General features: G+C 39.0%; 1 protein-coding gene across 1 annotated transcript in view; it reads left to right on the top strand.

The window, feature by feature from the left end:
• Positions 1–18,173, top strand: part of mre11a (MRE11 homolog A, double strand break repair nuclease) — a 78,070-nt gene that overhangs the window by 23,238 nt on the left and 36,659 nt on the right. The window contains exons 12-18 of the mRNA XM_079609002.1: positions 2,162–2,265; positions 5,965–6,138; positions 6,377–6,436; positions 6,565–6,760; positions 13,429–13,512; positions 14,013–14,074; positions 15,641–15,708. Coding sequence (XP_079465128.1) covers positions 2,162–2,265; positions 5,965–6,138; positions 6,377–6,436; positions 6,565–6,760; positions 13,429–13,512; positions 14,013–14,074; positions 15,641–15,708 — 748 coding nt within the window. The remainder of the gene's footprint in view (positions 1–2,161; positions 2,266–5,964; positions 6,139–6,376; positions 6,437–6,564; positions 6,761–13,428; positions 13,513–14,012; positions 14,075–15,640; positions 15,709–18,173) is intronic.

Here is an 18,173-nt window from a genome sequence, read left to right as displayed (position 1 = left end):
AAAGGCCTAATTTGTGAAACTTGTGTGTTGTGGTTTTCTGGGAAGGTGGAGTAAATGTGTACCTTTTGTTTTGAGATTTCTTATTGTTTTGATGTTGTTGGTTTACACGTTTGTTATTTAATCACCTCTATATATTTTTTTAAAACTAGGTTAGGGTTACCAGAAAATGTCTCCGCGCCCACACTGAAATTTTACTGAGTCTCCTTCCAGCCAAAGTCCCAAAGTTGGCAACCCTGCGATATAAAAAATCAACCAGTTGTGTAGCCATTGATTGCATCATATTTTGATAATTGCTAAAACTTTGCAGTACATGCTATTGTCACGGCGGTATTGGATTTCATTGAAAGCTAAATGTATTGAATCCATATATTAGCTACTGTAACACCAACTGACCTATAACTAAAGAAAGCATTCCACTTGAACATTTAAGAAACTAAATACTAAGTACACTATGTAACTTTTGACGCTGTAGCGGTTAATAAACAAAACTGTATATGTAATGACGAGTCACACAGGTACTGGGCTACTCCGCAGCGGTTGTCGTCCTGCTCGGTCTAAAATATAAACACTTATTATAGGACGTACTGTAGTGGTTCAGGATAAGACATAAATACTGTTTTTAAAGATGTATTCATGATGTAAATCAATCTACACATAAGTTATGGTTTATAGAAAGCTGAATGACGATTGACGATGATTTGTATGTCATGTGACAAAACATTTACTGATAAAAGTATAAATGAATAGGTGAATAATAACATTTTAATTGGGCACAATAATCCAATTAACACCTAAATGGCATTTATTACATGGCTCTCTTTAATATATGATTGATTTGGTCAATTGTGGCATTTGCATAATACAGTCATGGTCAAAATTGTTGGCACCCCTGGTAAATATGATCAAAACTGGCTGTAAAAAATAAATCTGCATTGTTTATCCTTTTGATCTTTCATTCAAAAAATTGCCAAAATTCTAACCTTTCATTGAAGCAAGAGAATTGAAAGTGGGGCTAAATCACATTATGAAATAAATGTTTTTCTCCAAAACACGTTGGCCACAATTATTGGCACCCTTTTATTAAATACTAATCCTGGACATCTTGTTCAGATACATGGCATCATGGATTGGATCAAATACCAACAGATAAAAAATCGAAACCTAACAGCCGGGGCTAGAAATCTTATAACTGGCCATGTTTGGATCTTCCAACAGGACAGTGATCCAAAAACAAATATCAAAATCAAAACAAAAATGGGTCACTGAGCACAAAACCAAGATCTGCAATGGCCATCCCAGTCCCTGGCCTGAACTCTATAGAAAATGAGTGGGCTGAACTGAAGAGAAGAAGCACCAACATGGATCTGGGAATCTGCAGGATCTGGAGAGATTCTGTGTGGAGGAATGGTCTCTGATCTCTTGTCAGGTGTTCTCCAAACTCATCAGGCATTATAGGAGAAAACTCAGAGCTGTTATCTTGGCAAAAGGAGGTTGCAAAAAGTATTTAATAAAAGGGTGCCAATAATTGTGGCCAACGTGTTTTGGAGAAAAACATTTATTTCATAATGTGATTTAGCCCCACTTTCAATTCTCTTGTTTCAATGAAAGGTTAGAATTTTGGCAATTTTTTTAATGAAAGATCAAAAGGATAAACAATGCAGATTTATTTTTTACAGCCAGTTTTGATCATATTTACCAGGGGTGCCAACAATTTTGGCCATGACTGTATATATATATACACATACATATACAGTATAAATTGCCTAGCCTTAAGTAGATTTACTGAGAAGTTTAATATTAATTGACAATGGCATAATACATAATCGTTTAGTATTCAAGCCTAGTGTACAAGCCAAAGCCAAGATATATACACTTCTGAGATAAATGTATAGTGCCTTTGTGTCCTTTTTGCCCCATTAATTGTAATTCCGTGGAAAATTGCAACCAATACAAGAACATTTCTTAAACTGTTTGATGGAAGTCAGTCATATTGATTTGGAACGACATGAGGGTGAGTAAATGATGACAGTTTCACTTTTTCTAGTGATGCTACTGCCCATCATAGCTTGTGGCTTAATCGCAAATCTTGCATGATTGCAAATGCACAGGAACAATTTTTATTTAATATTTCAATTTGAATCATGCTGTGTTTGTTCTGCAGAGGAAGGTTTGGATTTTGGAGCACTCCTCTCTCGTCCCAATTCTGAGGTCTTACAGCTGAGAGTGGAAGATCTTGTGAAGGAATACTTCCAGACAGCTGAGAAGGTTTGTAGTTTGTCTGTGTGTGTTAAGGATACAGATAAATCTTCAGTCGTCTCCTAACCTTCACAGAATTGTCATGCTTAATAGAGCTCTTTTGAAAGGTTCTCATCGCTTTCTTTGAAGCTCTTATTCAACTGGCTCTATTGCTTTATGACAAAGCCACTTTCAAGGAAAGTCTATTTACTCAGCGGACATATTTGCAACCACCTCCGGGCAGCTATTTCGGGCATCCAAGACCAAGTCCTATCTACTTAAATGGGGGAATCCTGAAATCTCAAAAACTGTTTACTGAACTCACATTTAAAATATATATATATATATATATATATATATATATATATATATATATATATATATATATATATATATATATATATATATAAATAAATATAGCTGCAAGCAGCGATTACGGGCCCAAGCCGGTGGCACCGCCACCCTGGTGCCTTTAGTTACACTAAAGGCACCGGGCTGGCGCTGCCACCGGCTTGGGCCCTCCATCGCTGCTTGCAGCTATATTTATTTATATATATATATATATATATATAAAAAAAGCCGCCACCCCGTTGCCTTTCGGGTTCCTGTGCACGACGGGCAATAACGTAACCCCGCTTTGACTGTCGAGAAGAAGTCTGCTTTAGAGCTTGTATCAGTGTGAGTCTTTCTGCTCCCCTCCAAACACACACAGAAAAGGGGGGGGGGGGGCTGTCTGTGTGTGTGCCATCCCTCCTCCTCCCCCCCCCCCCCCCCTCCCACCCACACACACACACACAGAGAGAGAGAATGGCAGGGGCAACTCTGTCAGAGAGAGACAAAACCACATTCAAACCAAAATATCTGACTTCCTGTTGGTCGGAGCTAATGACTGTAAATGAGAAAGTTGTCCGGATCGATAAGCACAATATACAGACCGAGTTTTGTGACTGTAGGTAAAAATAACCGCCCCACTTTAGTCAAAAGTATCTTGAAAGTAACACACTTCCTGCTGCCAGTTGGTGGCGCTATAACTTTGACTCACAATAGTCACATCCATGTGATCGCCCTCTTACAACAAACACACTGCTGAAGTTTCATCAAGATCAATAAATGTATGAAGACGTTATAACACATTGTGTTTTTCTTTTCTCGCCATAACTTCGTTTCCTCGCCACGGCCAAACCGTTCGAGATATCAAAAATCCGTCCGCAATTTAGCGTCCTCTTTACTTCATGCTGACCGAGTTTGGTGGCGATAGGATAATTTTTCTTGGAGGAGTATATCAAATTCCAGGGGTATGCGTTTTCATACAACCCATAATAGCCGACTTCCTGTTGGACTGGCGTAAAACTTAGAGCACGAAAGTTGTTCGGCCCGATGATATCTAAATGTGTACCGAGTTTCATGCTTATTCATGTAAGCGTGTTTGATATATGGACAAGTGTTCGAATCCCATTCCAGGGGGCGCTGTCGAGCCCCCATGCCACGCCCAGGTACCAGCTTCAACCCGGCCCTGATGGCCGTGGGTTCTGACCTGTGTGCAAAGTTTGAAGAGTTTTTGAGCACGTCAAGGGCCCCATAAGTGCCCGAGAAGTCGCACACAGCAGAGAAAGGGTTAACATAAAGCCCCCCTCCTCTCTCACACACACAGACACTGATACCCCTTTTCCACCAACAAGAACCGGTGCTGGTTCAGAGCCAGAGCCAAAGCTGGTTCAGAGTTGGTTCGACTGACGAGCTTACTAAGAACCGGTTTGCCTTTCCACCGGCTAGAGAGCCACAACAGAGCCAGATCTTACGTCACTGTATACGTCTCATGTTGCCCAGCAACCGCTAGTGCGGTAGCGCCAAACACAAACACGCCAGGCTTGTTCGAGATGCATCGGCTTCTTGCAGATGACATCAAAGCACTGTGATAGCGATCTAAAAGCACAAGGAGTCCTATGCTCTCCAAACACTACCGCAGCTCCGATCGGTCCTCGCGCTCCGATGCATCTCGAACAAGCCATCAACAATAACGGACGTTGCAATACTATGGATGCTCATGGGATTGCAAAAATACATCGGAATCCAACGCGTTCGTGCAGCTCGCCGTAACTTACATAGACGGATATTATAATCGAGCTGCTATTAGCTCGACTAGCTGCTATTTAAAAATGGCGGTCACAAGTTTCTATTCGTCTTGTTGGTCACGGTAACCCCGCCCCCAGCCCCTGACGCAAGCGGTTCTTACTTGGCTCCGTTCTAGACCCTGCAATGATTTGGTGCTACTTAAGAACCACTTTTACTGGTTCGGAGCTGGTGCTTTGGCGGTGGAAAAACAAAGAACCGATTTGAAACTAGGCTCTGGCTCCGAACCAGCACCAGCTCTGCCTTGGTGGAAAAGGGGTATGAGAGAGACTGGCAAAATTCTCAGATTTTCTCCCATTCAAACCAAAATATCTGACTTCCTGTTGGTCAGGGCTAATGAGTGTAAATTAGAAAGTTGTCCGGATCGAAGAGAAGAATATACGTACCGAGTTTGGTTACTGTAGGTAAAACTAATACCCCATTTTTGACTAAAGGTGGCGCTACTGAGCCCCTTACCACGCCCGTTTCTGAAACTTCGCACAAGTGTACTAGGCAATAAATGTGATATGCATGTTGAGTTTCATGCAATTTGAAGCATGTTAAGAGCCTCAAATGCATCCAAAAAGAATCTAAAAGTTTAAAGCGTTGCCATGGCGACAGTATTAAAGATATCAATAATTTGAGACCTTTCACAGGTCTACATCTGTCGTGTGTTTACATTATACAGATGAAGTTTGAAGCAAATCGGGTAAAAATAAGAGGGTGAATTCAAAGCATTTTGAAAGTGACACACTTCCTGCTGCCAGTTGGTGGCGCTATAACTTTGACTCACAATAGTCACATCCATGTGATTGGCCTCTTACAGCGAACACACTGCTGAAGTTTCATCAAGATCAGTTAATGTATGAGGATGTTATAACACACTTCCTGTTTCCAATATTCGCCATAAATTCGCCTTTTCAAGGCTTGGGCCCTAATTACATATTTCAAATAGGCAGCAAAATCTGAAATTAACTGTCCCATAAATGTTCTTTCTTATATTAAAAAGAAGCATATTTTTCAGGCTAGACCAGCCAGTGTGCATGTGCAGTTTCTATAGCAACTGGAGCTTCTAACGGCAGCTTCAGTGATCCAATGACTTTACCTATGGGCAATTAGCTCTTTTATTTAGAAGGCCGGACTTATTTTGCCATATTGTGCATTGCACTTTCTCCCATTCATAAATAATATGAGTGCAAAATTCTTTGTTTATAATAAATGTGTTTAATAATTAAGTATAGTTGTTTTGTTTTATTTGCAAGATCTCATTGGTAAATCTTTAGAAGGATGAATAAGTTTCTTTTAGTTTGCAGATGGTCAACAGTAGCTGTGTTTATATGGACGAAAATGTGTCTTATGTAAATGTATCTACTTTGATGAACACAGAATAATGACACTGCTAAATATGTTACCCTACCCCTATAACCTGAAACCAGCTGTTGTCTTGGGGTAACTCTAGCTAGGGCATCTCTCCGTAATGTGCAGTCTGCAAGCGTTTTTGTTTGTTTTTGAGAAACTGATGGATGAGTATATTGAGTGTAATAGATGTATAATAAATTTGTTTCAATTTCATATACCGTTAATATTTCAGTGTAACGGTGTGTGTTTCTGTACGTGTAGAATGTGCAGTTGTCTCTGTTGACGGAGCAAGGCATGGGAAAAGCAGTGCAGGAGTTTGTGGATAAGGAGGAGAGAGATGCTATTGAAGAACTCATAAACTACCAGCTGGAGAAAACCCAGCGCTTCCTCAGAGAACGACGGGTGGAAGCCACAGAGGAGAAGATTGATGAGGAGGTAAGAGCACCTCAGCTGAACAAGGCAATAATTTCACAATGATTGAAAGGTGGCCGTTTTAGTTCTTTACCAGCATATGTGCAGCCGCTGTTGGTTTCTGAGAAAATGTGTTTAGCAAACTACACAGATAAAAAAACTCCATCACTCCCTTAGACAACATTGCCTGTACCACTTACCAAATGAAACTTGTGATTTTAGATTTACATGGTCTGTCATGTTTATCTGCATGTGTCATTAGATTCGACAGTTTCGAGACTCTAAGAGAAACACAACAGAAGAGGATGAGGAAGTTCAAGAGGTCACTTTTTATCTCTTTTGCTCACTATACATGTCATTCATTCCTTTTCACGTCCATCACTCACTGGCATACATTCAATAAAGTAAATACAATTTTCAAATATCAATTTGCCATTCATTCTGTTTCAGGCTATAATCCGTGCAAAAGCTAATAGAGATCGTAGTGAAACTGTGAGAGGCGATGACCTCAACCTTTCAGATGAGCCAGCTGACATTGCTATGGAGTCTGATGAAGAGCCCATATCTGCTCCTCCGATCCGTGGAAGGGGGCGCAGCTCCAGAGGAGGACGAGATCATAGTGCTAGCAAACGAGGAAGAGCGAGAGGTATCTACATAAACATATTCACAGAGACCGAAACTATTTCTTTGATAACTATATAAATCATAAAACCTAAATTGTGAAGAGATCCCTTTGAGCCAAACATTTTGTAACTAAAATGTTTTGGTATTCCAATCATTTCAAACCTTAATTCGATCTATAGGGGTGGGTGAAATGCTAGATAAATCTGGTTCAAATTTCAAGTATTGTTTCTATCACAAATATGCCTGTGTTATGGACGTAAATTAATAACAAATGTCTTTGAAACTAAAAATCATGTCGAATTGCACTCATTATACTATTTGTAATATTTAATGCGCAAAACAATTTTGTTATTAAACATTCAATAATCCATGCTCAGTTTCCAGACTTAAAGGATTAGTTCACTTTTAAAGTGAAAATTCTGTCATCATATACTCACCCCTAAGTTGTTTCAAACCTGTATGAATTTCTTTCCTCTGCTGAACACAAAGGAAGATATTTAGAAGAATGTCAGTAACCAGATAGTTTTTGGTTCCCATTGACTTCCATAGTAGGAAAAAAATATACTATGGAAGTCAATGGGAACCAAAAACTGTCTGGTTACTGACATTCTTCTAAATATCTTCCTTTGTGTTCAGCAGAGGAAAGAAATTCATACAGGTTTGAAACAACTTAAGGGTGAGTATATGATGACAGAATTTTCATTTTAAAAGTGAACTAATCCTTTAATTTCCAAAATATTTGTTTCCAAAATATTCAGTCTGAAAATACCATCTATAATAGGGGTGTGCATTGGCACTGCCCTCACAATTCGATTCGATTACGATTCACCAGGTAACGATTCGATTCAATTCGATTCTACGATGCATTGCGATGCATCAAAATTCTACTGCACACAACAAGGCAAATTTTTCATCAGTCATGAGGCAATACAAGCAGTCATATATTGAACAACAGATTTTATTGGCTGCTATATGTGTGTATTATCACTACCATTATCACTGCTGTATCTTTGACATAAATGTCATTAAACAAAATAAAATTGAATGGTACAGGGTATTGTATATGGCATTTTCAAACCTGAAAAAGAAAACATAAATCACTGCTTTCTAGGGCTGTAATCTCCCAATCGATTAGTCGATTGTTGGTCGATACGTTCTGGCTTGACCAAAATTCTGATTGGTCGATTTTTTGCCGCGTTCATTTCATCAGTTTTGCCGCGTTCATTTCATTCGTTTTGCGCGTTCATTTCATCAGTTTTGCCGCGTTCATTTCATTCATTTTGCGTGTTCATTTCATCAGGAGGAAAGCACTAATTGCTAATGGGGGTGTTTTCAGAGCACCCCTGTTTCACAGGTAACAGTCTGTCTTCAGAACACCCCCCTTGTTTTCACTTCTTTTGGATTATCCCAACCCACTGGAGAAGAGAGACAGTCAGATTGAAGAAAGTAGGCTACTAAGGTTTGCTGAATATTATTTATTTAATTGAGAGACCGTTTAATTCATAGTCAGTCCTCTTCTACCATGTCAACAAAGACATCGGCAGCATTTTTTTTTAGAAGACGGGAACATATTATTGGAGCCCAATGCGCGCACTCGCGCAGTGCCACTGTTTGTATTAGTTTTGAGCCTATGCTTTATTTTTCAGTTATTCACTTTATTTCGTTTTTGCTCTTGATCTGGTTTGTTTAATAAATATCATTTTTTTTATTAAAATGGACGTGCCTTTTGTGTTTAAGAGTAAAGCTTTAAGTTAATAGTCTATTCGTGTGTTCAGCCTCGTCTTGTTAAGTTTCCCATTAACTTCGTAGAATCGAAATGTGCCCAGATGTCCGCTTTTCCAAGCTTTGGGTGCGTTTTTAATTACCCGTCTATCGCGGTCATCTCCCTCCGCCTCAGCCGTCTTGATTGTTGTTGTTGTTATGCCTACGGAAGTAATAAACTTCACAACTTTATTGTCCAACTCAAGGCCAGAAAATAAACAGTGACATAATCGATTATGGCACTTTGCCGCATCGATGCTGAATCGTGCATATCCCGCATTGCGATGCATCGCCGAATCGATTATTGTTGACACCACTAATCTATAAACAGGGGTGCCAAACTCTCAAACTCAGATTCTGGAGGGCCACAGTCCCTTCTAATAAGGCTGAAGGGTTGGATTAGCATGATTCTGATATGTCAAATGCAGGGATATGGCCATCTAGGAACTGAGTTTTGCACCACTGACTGATAATATTCCACAGTCAGTTTTTGGTCCGTTTTATTTCACTTTACAAATTTACATAGTCGAATATTCAACATTGCACAAACGGGAACTGCAGAAATAGCAGTAGAGTACTCATGCATAATTTCCATCTGCTGTTATTCAGCCTCACCAGCAGGTAGAGGGAGTCATTCACTTGCAAAAACTCTTCTTCTTCATCCTAGAACATTTTCCTCTGGTGCAGAGTCTGCTTTTCGGATTGTGGCATGCCATTTTGCACGGTTGACCGCACTGTTCGAGTGTAATGTGCCGATCTTCACATCCGCGTCAATCATATCCTGCCATCTCTGCTTTGTTCGCCCGCGTGGGCGTTTGCCATACACCATGAATTCGTTTTCGTTTTAAGAATTTCAGTGACTTCTTTCCAGCGCATCCTGGATGCATTTCACCCTCCCACGCACTTCGTCAATGATACCACCATCACTTTGCTGGCACGATTCTAGGTACTTAAAACTGTTTGTCTTGGTAAGGCCCTCATCATTGACCAGGAAATTACCATCAGACTATTAAGTCTCCAGGTATTCTGGAGACACGGGGCGTGTCCGTCATGGAGATAATGAAAATATTTTAAGACTGTTATGAAAATTAATGTTGACATATAAAATATGACATGAAAACATGTCTATGAAAACATGAACATATGACTAGAAAAAATAACTGCTAGATTATGTATATTAGATTAATCAGATACAGTGGGGAAAATCATTAATTTATCGCCTGCTGATTTTGTAAGTTTGCCCACTTACAAAGAAATTAAGGGTCTATAATTTTTATGGTAGGTTTATTTCAACGGATAGAGACAGAATATTAACCAAAAAATCCATAAAAAAAAACATTATATAATTATATAAATTGATTTTCATTTCAGTAAGTGAAATAAGTATTTGATCCCCAAGCAAAACATAATTTAGTACTTGGTGGAGAAAGCCTTGCAAGCACAGAGGTAAGACATTTCTTGTAGTTGGTCACCAGGTTTGCACATATCTCAGGAGGGATTTTGGTCCATTCCTCTTTACAGATACTCTCAAAATCCTTAAAGTTTCTTGGCTGTCGCTTTGCAACTCAAGCTCCCTCCACAGATTTTCAGTAGGATTAAAGTCTGGAGACTGGGTAGGCCACTCCCAAGACCTTAATGTGCTTCTTCTTGAGCCATTACTTTGTTGCCTGGGCAGTATGTTTTGGGTCATTGTCATGCTGGAAGACCCATCCATGACCCATCTTCAGTGTTCTGGCTGAAGGAAGGAGTTTCTCATCCAAAATTTTACGATACATGGCCCCATCCATCGGCCCCTCAATACGGTGAAGTTGTCCTGTTCCCTTAGCAGAGAAAGCCCCAGTACATAATGTTTCCACCGCCGTGCTTGACTGTAGGGATGGTGTTCTTGGGATCATAGTCAGCATTTCTCTTCCTCCAAACACGACGAGTTGAGTTGATGCCAAAGAGCTCAATTTTGGTCTAATCTGACCACAGCATTTTCTCCCAAGGCTTCTCTGAATCATTAGATGAAACTTCAGATGGGCTTGAGCAGGTGGGCCTTATGAGCTCTGCAAGATTTCAATCCATTGTGCCGTAGTGTTACCAATGGTTTGCTTGGTGACTGTGGTCCCAACTGCCTTGAGCTCAGTAACAAGCTCCTTCTTTGTAGTTATGGGCTGATCTCTTAACTTTTTTCATGATTATCCTTACCCCATGAGTCGAGATCTCGCATGGAGCTCAAGGCCGCGATTGATTTTTCATTTTGTATTTCCAAATAAGCACACCAACAGTTGTCTCCTTCTCACCAAGCTTTTTGCTGATGGTATTGTAGCCCACTCCAGCCTTGTGCAGGTCTACAATCTGGTCCCTGACGTTTGACAGCTCTTTGGTCTTGCCCATGGTGGTGGAGAGGTTGGAATGGAAGATACAGAACTGGTGTCCACTGACATTAAGACATTAGGAGTACTTTCTTAAACTGACCTAAAGTGACCAATCTGTGGGAGGCAGAATTCTTGCTTGTTGGTAGGGGATCTAATTTTTATTTCACTCAATCAAATGCTAATATTCTGTCTCTGTCTTTTAAAATAAACCTACCATAAAAATTATAGACCCTTCATTTCTTTGTAAGTGGCTAAACTTGCAAAATAAGCAGGGGATCAAATAATTATTTCCCCCACTGTATATACCCATTACATCATCAATGACTTTGAAAAAGACAAATAACCATAGTCAGTAACGTTGGGCATTGCATTTGAGTTGAAACTGAAGAATGAATGAGCATCTGTCGGTAAACTTGCAGCACTTTGCTAGCTAGTTAATATACTCAACCAAACGTCCTATAAGATTAATCGGATATAGACAACATAAAAGTAATCTTACAACTTACATCTGCACAAAAAGGCACTAATGCGCACAAGAGCTTGACCGTGCTATAACTCGCGTTGTGGTTCCCCTAACGGCACGCTGATACACAGGAAACTAAAGCACATAGCATTATCAGAACACGATTGTAATAGATTAGAATGTTGTAAATTCCATGTATATGGCAGATTGGCGCTGCACATCTTGCACTTAACTGTATTTCATGATCAAAGAGATTCCAGGCATCACTGCCTTTCAAATCCAGTTTCACTTTATTTCGCCGGTCTGGAAGGCATGCTGTTTAACACTAACCAGTCAGACCACAGGTACCACCCAAAATGGTGCAATAACCAATCAGAAAAATAGACAAATATATTTTTTAAAGTCAAGGTGATCATCGTTTTCATGTACTCAAGTACTCGTGCCCATCCCTAGTACAAACAGCTATATTACATGCTAAAGGAAAAGTTAAAATAAAAAAGCACAATAGGTCCCCCTTAATAAATAGAACAATAATTATGTTGTTGTTTTCTTAAAGGTGTAGGCAATGTTTATTTAAATCAGAAAAATGTGTGAATGAAGAAGCATTTGTCTGTCAGAGTGAGCAGTGTTTGCAGTGTGCTTGCTGTGTTTGTTGATCAAGATTAGCAGCAATTTTTAGTAAGTTAGTTAGAACTGCATTGTGAAGACCCACTTGAGTAAAGACTCATTTGTGTAAAGACCTGCGACTCTACTTGCATACTCCACTGAGTACACCGACAAGGCACAACACTCTACTCTATGCATCCCTTTATTTTCATTATCACTTTCCTCATTTCTCCTGTATTGCCACCAGTTCTTCTCTGTTGTCCATGGCATAAGGAAGTACAAGCATGTCCGCACACACACCACGGCTTCTACATTCCCTGGCCACATCTGCTCCATAGCATGTTAGCCTTTCTGATGAACTGTGGAGTTTGAACCATCTGTTAGTACAGCACTGTATTTTGAGCTGTATATAATGTTAATAATAGAGATATACAGTATCTTATTACCAAATACCAGCACATTTCCCATACAATTGTAATAGTCCAAACTGTATACCAGAATCTATAAAGAAAGTTTATAGATGTGTACTAAGGGTTTCATGCATCACACCTATGTCATAAACTTTGACCGTTACTAATAAGGCAAAGAGTTTGTCTTGAAATTAGCTTAAACATTTAGTAGCCAAATTGGCTGGTCAGTTAAAGTTACCGCCATTCAGAACTTTTACTAGCCAAAACAAAAATATCTGAAGTAAACCTAAATTTATTTAGATTTATTTATTAGATTTATTTTTAAATATGTAACTTTACATTTAAGGTTCCATTAGTTAACTTGTTAGTTAATAAAAATACAGCTCTTCATTGTTAGTTCATGTTAGATCAGATACAACATTTGATTTTAAAGTATGTATTAGTAAATGTTGAAATTAACATGAACTGAGATCAATGTTCATATTAACTAATGTAGTTATGAACCAGAATCTAATGGTACCTTATTGTAGTGTTACCACTAAAGTGTATATATGATTCTGAATCATTGAATGGCTTTCAGTTTTAGACTGCAGTTTTAGATAGCTTTCAGACTGTTCTTAAAAAACAGTATTTATTTCATTGTAATTTACACATAGCTCACTCCAAAATGAATGTGTAATAGTAAACACATTTTAGATGAGTGGGCAGGCTGTCAATTCATAGTGATCAGCTGTTTCCTCAGAAACTTAAATAAATGTACTGAAGCCTCTCCTCCGTTCAGTGCCTCCATGCCTCAGACATCTCACAGGTATCACACACCAGTACCCGGGGTGTACTCTCATAGGAAAGAAGTGTTCAAATTTTAAAGATGTGACTCTTCTCATCCAGTGTGAAGAGTGGTACACCCATGGTCATCCGACCCTCCTTACACTTTGTTTTGCTAACATTGGAAGCACCTGGTTGGAGGACATAATGAATCATAACCCACTAAATTGGCTAGTGAGCTCATGCGTATTACACCATTTGCATTTGGCGGGTTGGGGGAATTCATCTCAAACTCTGCCTGCAATGTCTATTTTAATGTGTCCAGGTGCTGCCTCAAAGTCAGGGCGGGGGGGGCGTGGACAAAAAGGATCTCTCTCAAGTCCCCTAAAAACCAAGTCAATAATGGATGGTAAGATACAATCTCTTGATACACCTGACACTTGAACACACACCTGAGCAAGTGGTGTTGAAGTTCAAACCAATTGCACATTAGAGGGGGCAAGTAACTCTTTCTGCACCTCAGCTGGTGCACTTAAAATCACAACCACATCCACTGACTGTGGCTTTCTATCTGCCTAACCTCCAGGTTTTCCTGTGACATCACCTTGTGAGAGTCCAGTGGTGAAAATCAAATTTTTAATATTGTTTAAATGTCTATGTGGTGTTTTTAATATGCTTTAAGATAAACCATGTACAAATTCATAAGTCAACTTCATTGCTGAGTATTTTCTCCTTAAAACTGCAGTGAACCAAAGACAGTCTCAAAAACGCTGTTGTGGTTCCCATAACTCAAACTTGCAATCATTCTGTTTGGAGGCTTATTTTAAAGGGTTTGAAGATGTCTGTTCTGTGTTCCCCTTAAATGGTAGCCTCAGGTGTTTTATTTGCTTTGTTCTGTGCTCTCTACAGCATTCCAGGCTTCAACCCAGAGGAGCTCTCGTGGAAACACGTCAAAGTTGGATGCCGAGGAGGTATACGCACAAATATCTGCATGTCTTTAAAGGAACACTCCACTTTTTTTAGAAATGGGCTCATTTTCCAATTCCCCTAGAGTTAAACAGTTGAGTTTTACTGTTTTCGAATCCATTCAGCCGATCTCCGGGTCTAGTGGTAGGACATTTAGCATAGGTTAGCATAGATCATTGAATCTGATTTGACCGTTAGCATCTCTCTCAAAAAAATGACCAAAGAGTTTTGATATTTTTCCCATTTAAAACGTGACTCTTCTGTAGTTACATTGTGTACTAAGACTGACAGAAAATGAAAAGTTGCGATTTTCTAGGCCGATATGACTAGAAACTATACTCTCATTCCTGCATAATAATCAAGGAACTGCTGCCGTCCCAGCAGCGCAATGATATTACGCAGCGCCTGAAATAGTCCCCAGCTTGGTAACTTACAGCACTAAGTTTGTAATATCATTGCGCTGCTGCATCCATGGTACGGTGCAGTTCCTTGATTATTACGCAGGAATGAGTGTATAGTTACTAGCCATATTGGCCTAGAAAATCGCAACTTTTCATTTTCTGTCAGTCTTAGTACACTATGTAACCACAGAAGAGTCAAGTTTTAAATGGGAAAAATACTCTTTGGTAATTTTTTTTGAGAGAGATGCTAACGGTCTGATCAGATTCAGTGATCTATGCTAAGCTATGCTAAAAGTGCTACTGCCAGACCTGGAGATCGGCTGAATGGATTCGAAAACGGTAAAACTCAACTGTTTAACTCTAGGGGAGTTGGAAAATGAGCCTATTTCCCAAAAAAGTGGAGTGTTCCTTTAACTGTTAAAACCTAACTGATAATTCTGTAAACCCTTTTATCAGGACACACAATGGATGACAAAGAAAGAGATCAACTTTATCAGTATCTCTCACAACCAATAATTTGTGCAAATATCATTAAGCGTGCAGCCAGCCAGCCACCCAGAGCATTACAATAATCTAGCCTTGTGGTCAGCAAACAAACTTTTCTGCATTTTGTCATTGAGAGCATATGTCGTAATTTAGATATATTTTTACGATGGAAAAACATTCTTCGAAACATCATTTTTTGTTGTAATTGTATTTTGTTTATTTATTTATAAAGCACCTTTCAGACTACACAGTAACTCCAAATTGCTGTACATTACAAACAAAATAAACAAATAAGAATAAATAAAATAAAAAAAGACAACAGGACAACCAAAAAAACACCCATTAAAAACTGTTGTTCTGCAGAAAAAAAGACAGGTTTGGAACAACATGAGGGGTGTGTAAATTACAGAATTGTAGTCCACCACGACCTCATTCAGAAAACAATATGCAATTATAAATATTTTCATAAAATAGTCTTCTGCAATCGTAACTGTATTTGGAGAGTGTTACGGTATATAGTCACAGGAACCTGTATCTATACAGAGATTTTTTACAAGAGAAAAGACACTGACATAGGATATCTTCATAGGATTCAGAATGGGAAAGTGGTCTTGCTGTTCTGTGATATGTAATTTGATTTCGTTTGAACTTTTTTGTATTCTTCTTTTCTTTCTCTGTAATCAGATCACCATAGAGGACAGTGACTCAGATGAGAATGTTTCATTTTTAAAAAGTTCCAGGACAAAACAAAAGTAAGTGGTTTATATATTTGCTTTACTCAATCAGGTCATTCGGGTTAACTGGCATATGGACTTCTAATGGCTTCTAATGAAGGAATCCTCCGATGTATCCAAAGAAATAAATGTTTAATAATAAATGAGTTGGGCTTGACGCATCAGTCGATTTATTTGTATGACTAAAAACTGTCAATGATTGAAAACAAATTTGAAATCAAGCAAACTGGCAATAGAAAAAACATTATTAAACTGTTATCTTCCCTTAAACGCTTGTATAAACTGTTGGTTAAAGAAACATTTCCCTTTAATGCCTGAAAAAATATTCAGCATAAGTTATTCACAAATGTGACCGATCACGGAAAGTAGGGACACAAGTCGGCAGCGCTACTGAGCCCCTTACCACACCCGTTTCTGAAACTTCGCACAAGTGTACTAGGCAATAAATGTGATATGCATGTTGAGTTTCATGCAATTTGAAGCATGTTAAGAGCCTCAAATGCATCCAAAAAGAATCTAAAAGTTTAAAGCGTTGCCATGGCGACAGTATTAAAGATATCAATAATCCTTTCACAGGTCTACATCTGTCGTGTGTTTACATTATACAGATGAAGTTTGAAGCAAATCGGGTAAAAATAAGAGGGTGCATTCAAAGCATTTTGAAAGTGACACACTTCCTGCTGCCAGTTGGTGGCGCTATAACTTTGACTCACAATAGTCACATCCATGTGATTGGCCTCTTACAGCGAACACACTGCTGAAGTTTCATCAAGATCAGTTAATGTATGAGGATGTTATAACACACTTCCTGTTTCCAATATTCGCCATAAATTCGTTTCCTCGCCACGGCCAAACCGTTCGAGATATCAAAAATCCCCTCGCAAGTTTTCATCCTCAATGTCTTGACTTCATGCACACCGAGTTTCGTGGCGATTGGTTGAATCGTCTAGGAAGAGTATTTTAAATTCCATTGAATGCGTTTTTCTAACTACCCCAAATAGCCGACTTACTGTTGGGCTGGGGTAAAAAGTCAGAGCATGAAGGATATATGAACCGATGAGATCTATAAGTGTACCGAGTTTCATATTATTTCATGCAAGCGTGTTTGATTTATGGACCAAGTTTTCGGACTCCGTTCCAGGGGGCGCTGTCGAGCCCTCCTGCCACGCCCGGGTACCAGCTTCAGTCCGGCTCTAATGGCCGCGGGTTCTGACCCGTGTGCAAAGTTTCAAGAGTTTTTAAACACGTTAAGGCCCCCAAAAGTGGCAAAAACCTTGAAAAAAAAATTATTTTAAAGAAGAAGAAGAAAAATTAAAGCTGCAAGCAGCGATTGCGGGCCCAAGCCGGTGGCACCGCCACCCTGGTGCCTTTAGTTCCACTAAAGGCACCGGGTGGCGGTGCCACCGGCTTGGGCCCTCCATCGCTGCTTGCAGCTTTAATTATATATATATATATATATATATATATATATATATATATATATATATAAAAATATATATATATATATATATATATATATATATATATATATATATATATATATATATATATTATGTAAATTCTTTTTTCCCCCTATTTTTAACATATATATTATTATATATAATAATAATAATATATATTATTAACATTTTTGGATGCTAAACTATTCTTTTTATAGGCTTTGTACTTTGTACACTTTGTACACTCACGTTCCAATATAGAAAAATTATCCTCTTCAAATGCGCAAAAATGTGCTTGGAAACATCACAGTGGAGCGGTGCTTACTATGAACGGCACAAACTGTACAAATGACTATTTAAACAGAGCAGTGTAATTTTTATATGTAAGGTTGACTATTTTATTATTATATTTTATTAAGGCTATAATGAACATTCTGCGATGTCAAGATTGCAATGCTGGAATGCTGTGTGTGTGTGTGTGTGTGTGTGTGTGTGTGTGTGTGTGTTTGTGTTTGTGTTTGTGTGTGTGTGTGTGTGTGTGTGAGAGAGGCTCGATCGAACAATGGAGACATAAAAACATACTCCGTCATTTTGTTCATACAGAACACAACATTGTGCTTTTGTTAAACTATAAACTCTTGTCAAACTGTAACCTACAACTGTCACCCAACCAAAATCACACACACACACACACATCCCCCCTCCCCTCCCCTCACCTCCCCTCCCCTCCCCACACAGACAGACACACACACACACAGAGAATGGCAGAGAGACAGAGAGAGAGAAAATACACATTCAAACCACAATATCTGACTTCCTGTTGGTCGGAGCTAATGACTGTAAATTAGAAAGTTGTCCGGATCGAAGAGAAGAATATACGTACCGAGTTTGGTTACTGTAGGTTAAACTATAACTAAGTTATAACACACTTTATGCATCCTTTTTTAATCATAAATTTGTTTCCTCGCCACGGCCAAACCGTTCGAGATATCAAAAATCCCCTGGCAATTTATCATCCTCCATGTCTTGACTTCATGCTGACCG

This window comes from Phoxinus phoxinus, assembly GCF_949152265.1.
Source record: "Phoxinus phoxinus genome assembly, chromosome: 4".
Classification (NCBI taxonomy): Eukaryota; Metazoa; Chordata; class Actinopteri; order Cypriniformes; family Leuciscidae; genus Phoxinus; species Phoxinus phoxinus.
This window is presented reverse-complemented; position numbering and strand designations above follow the sequence as displayed.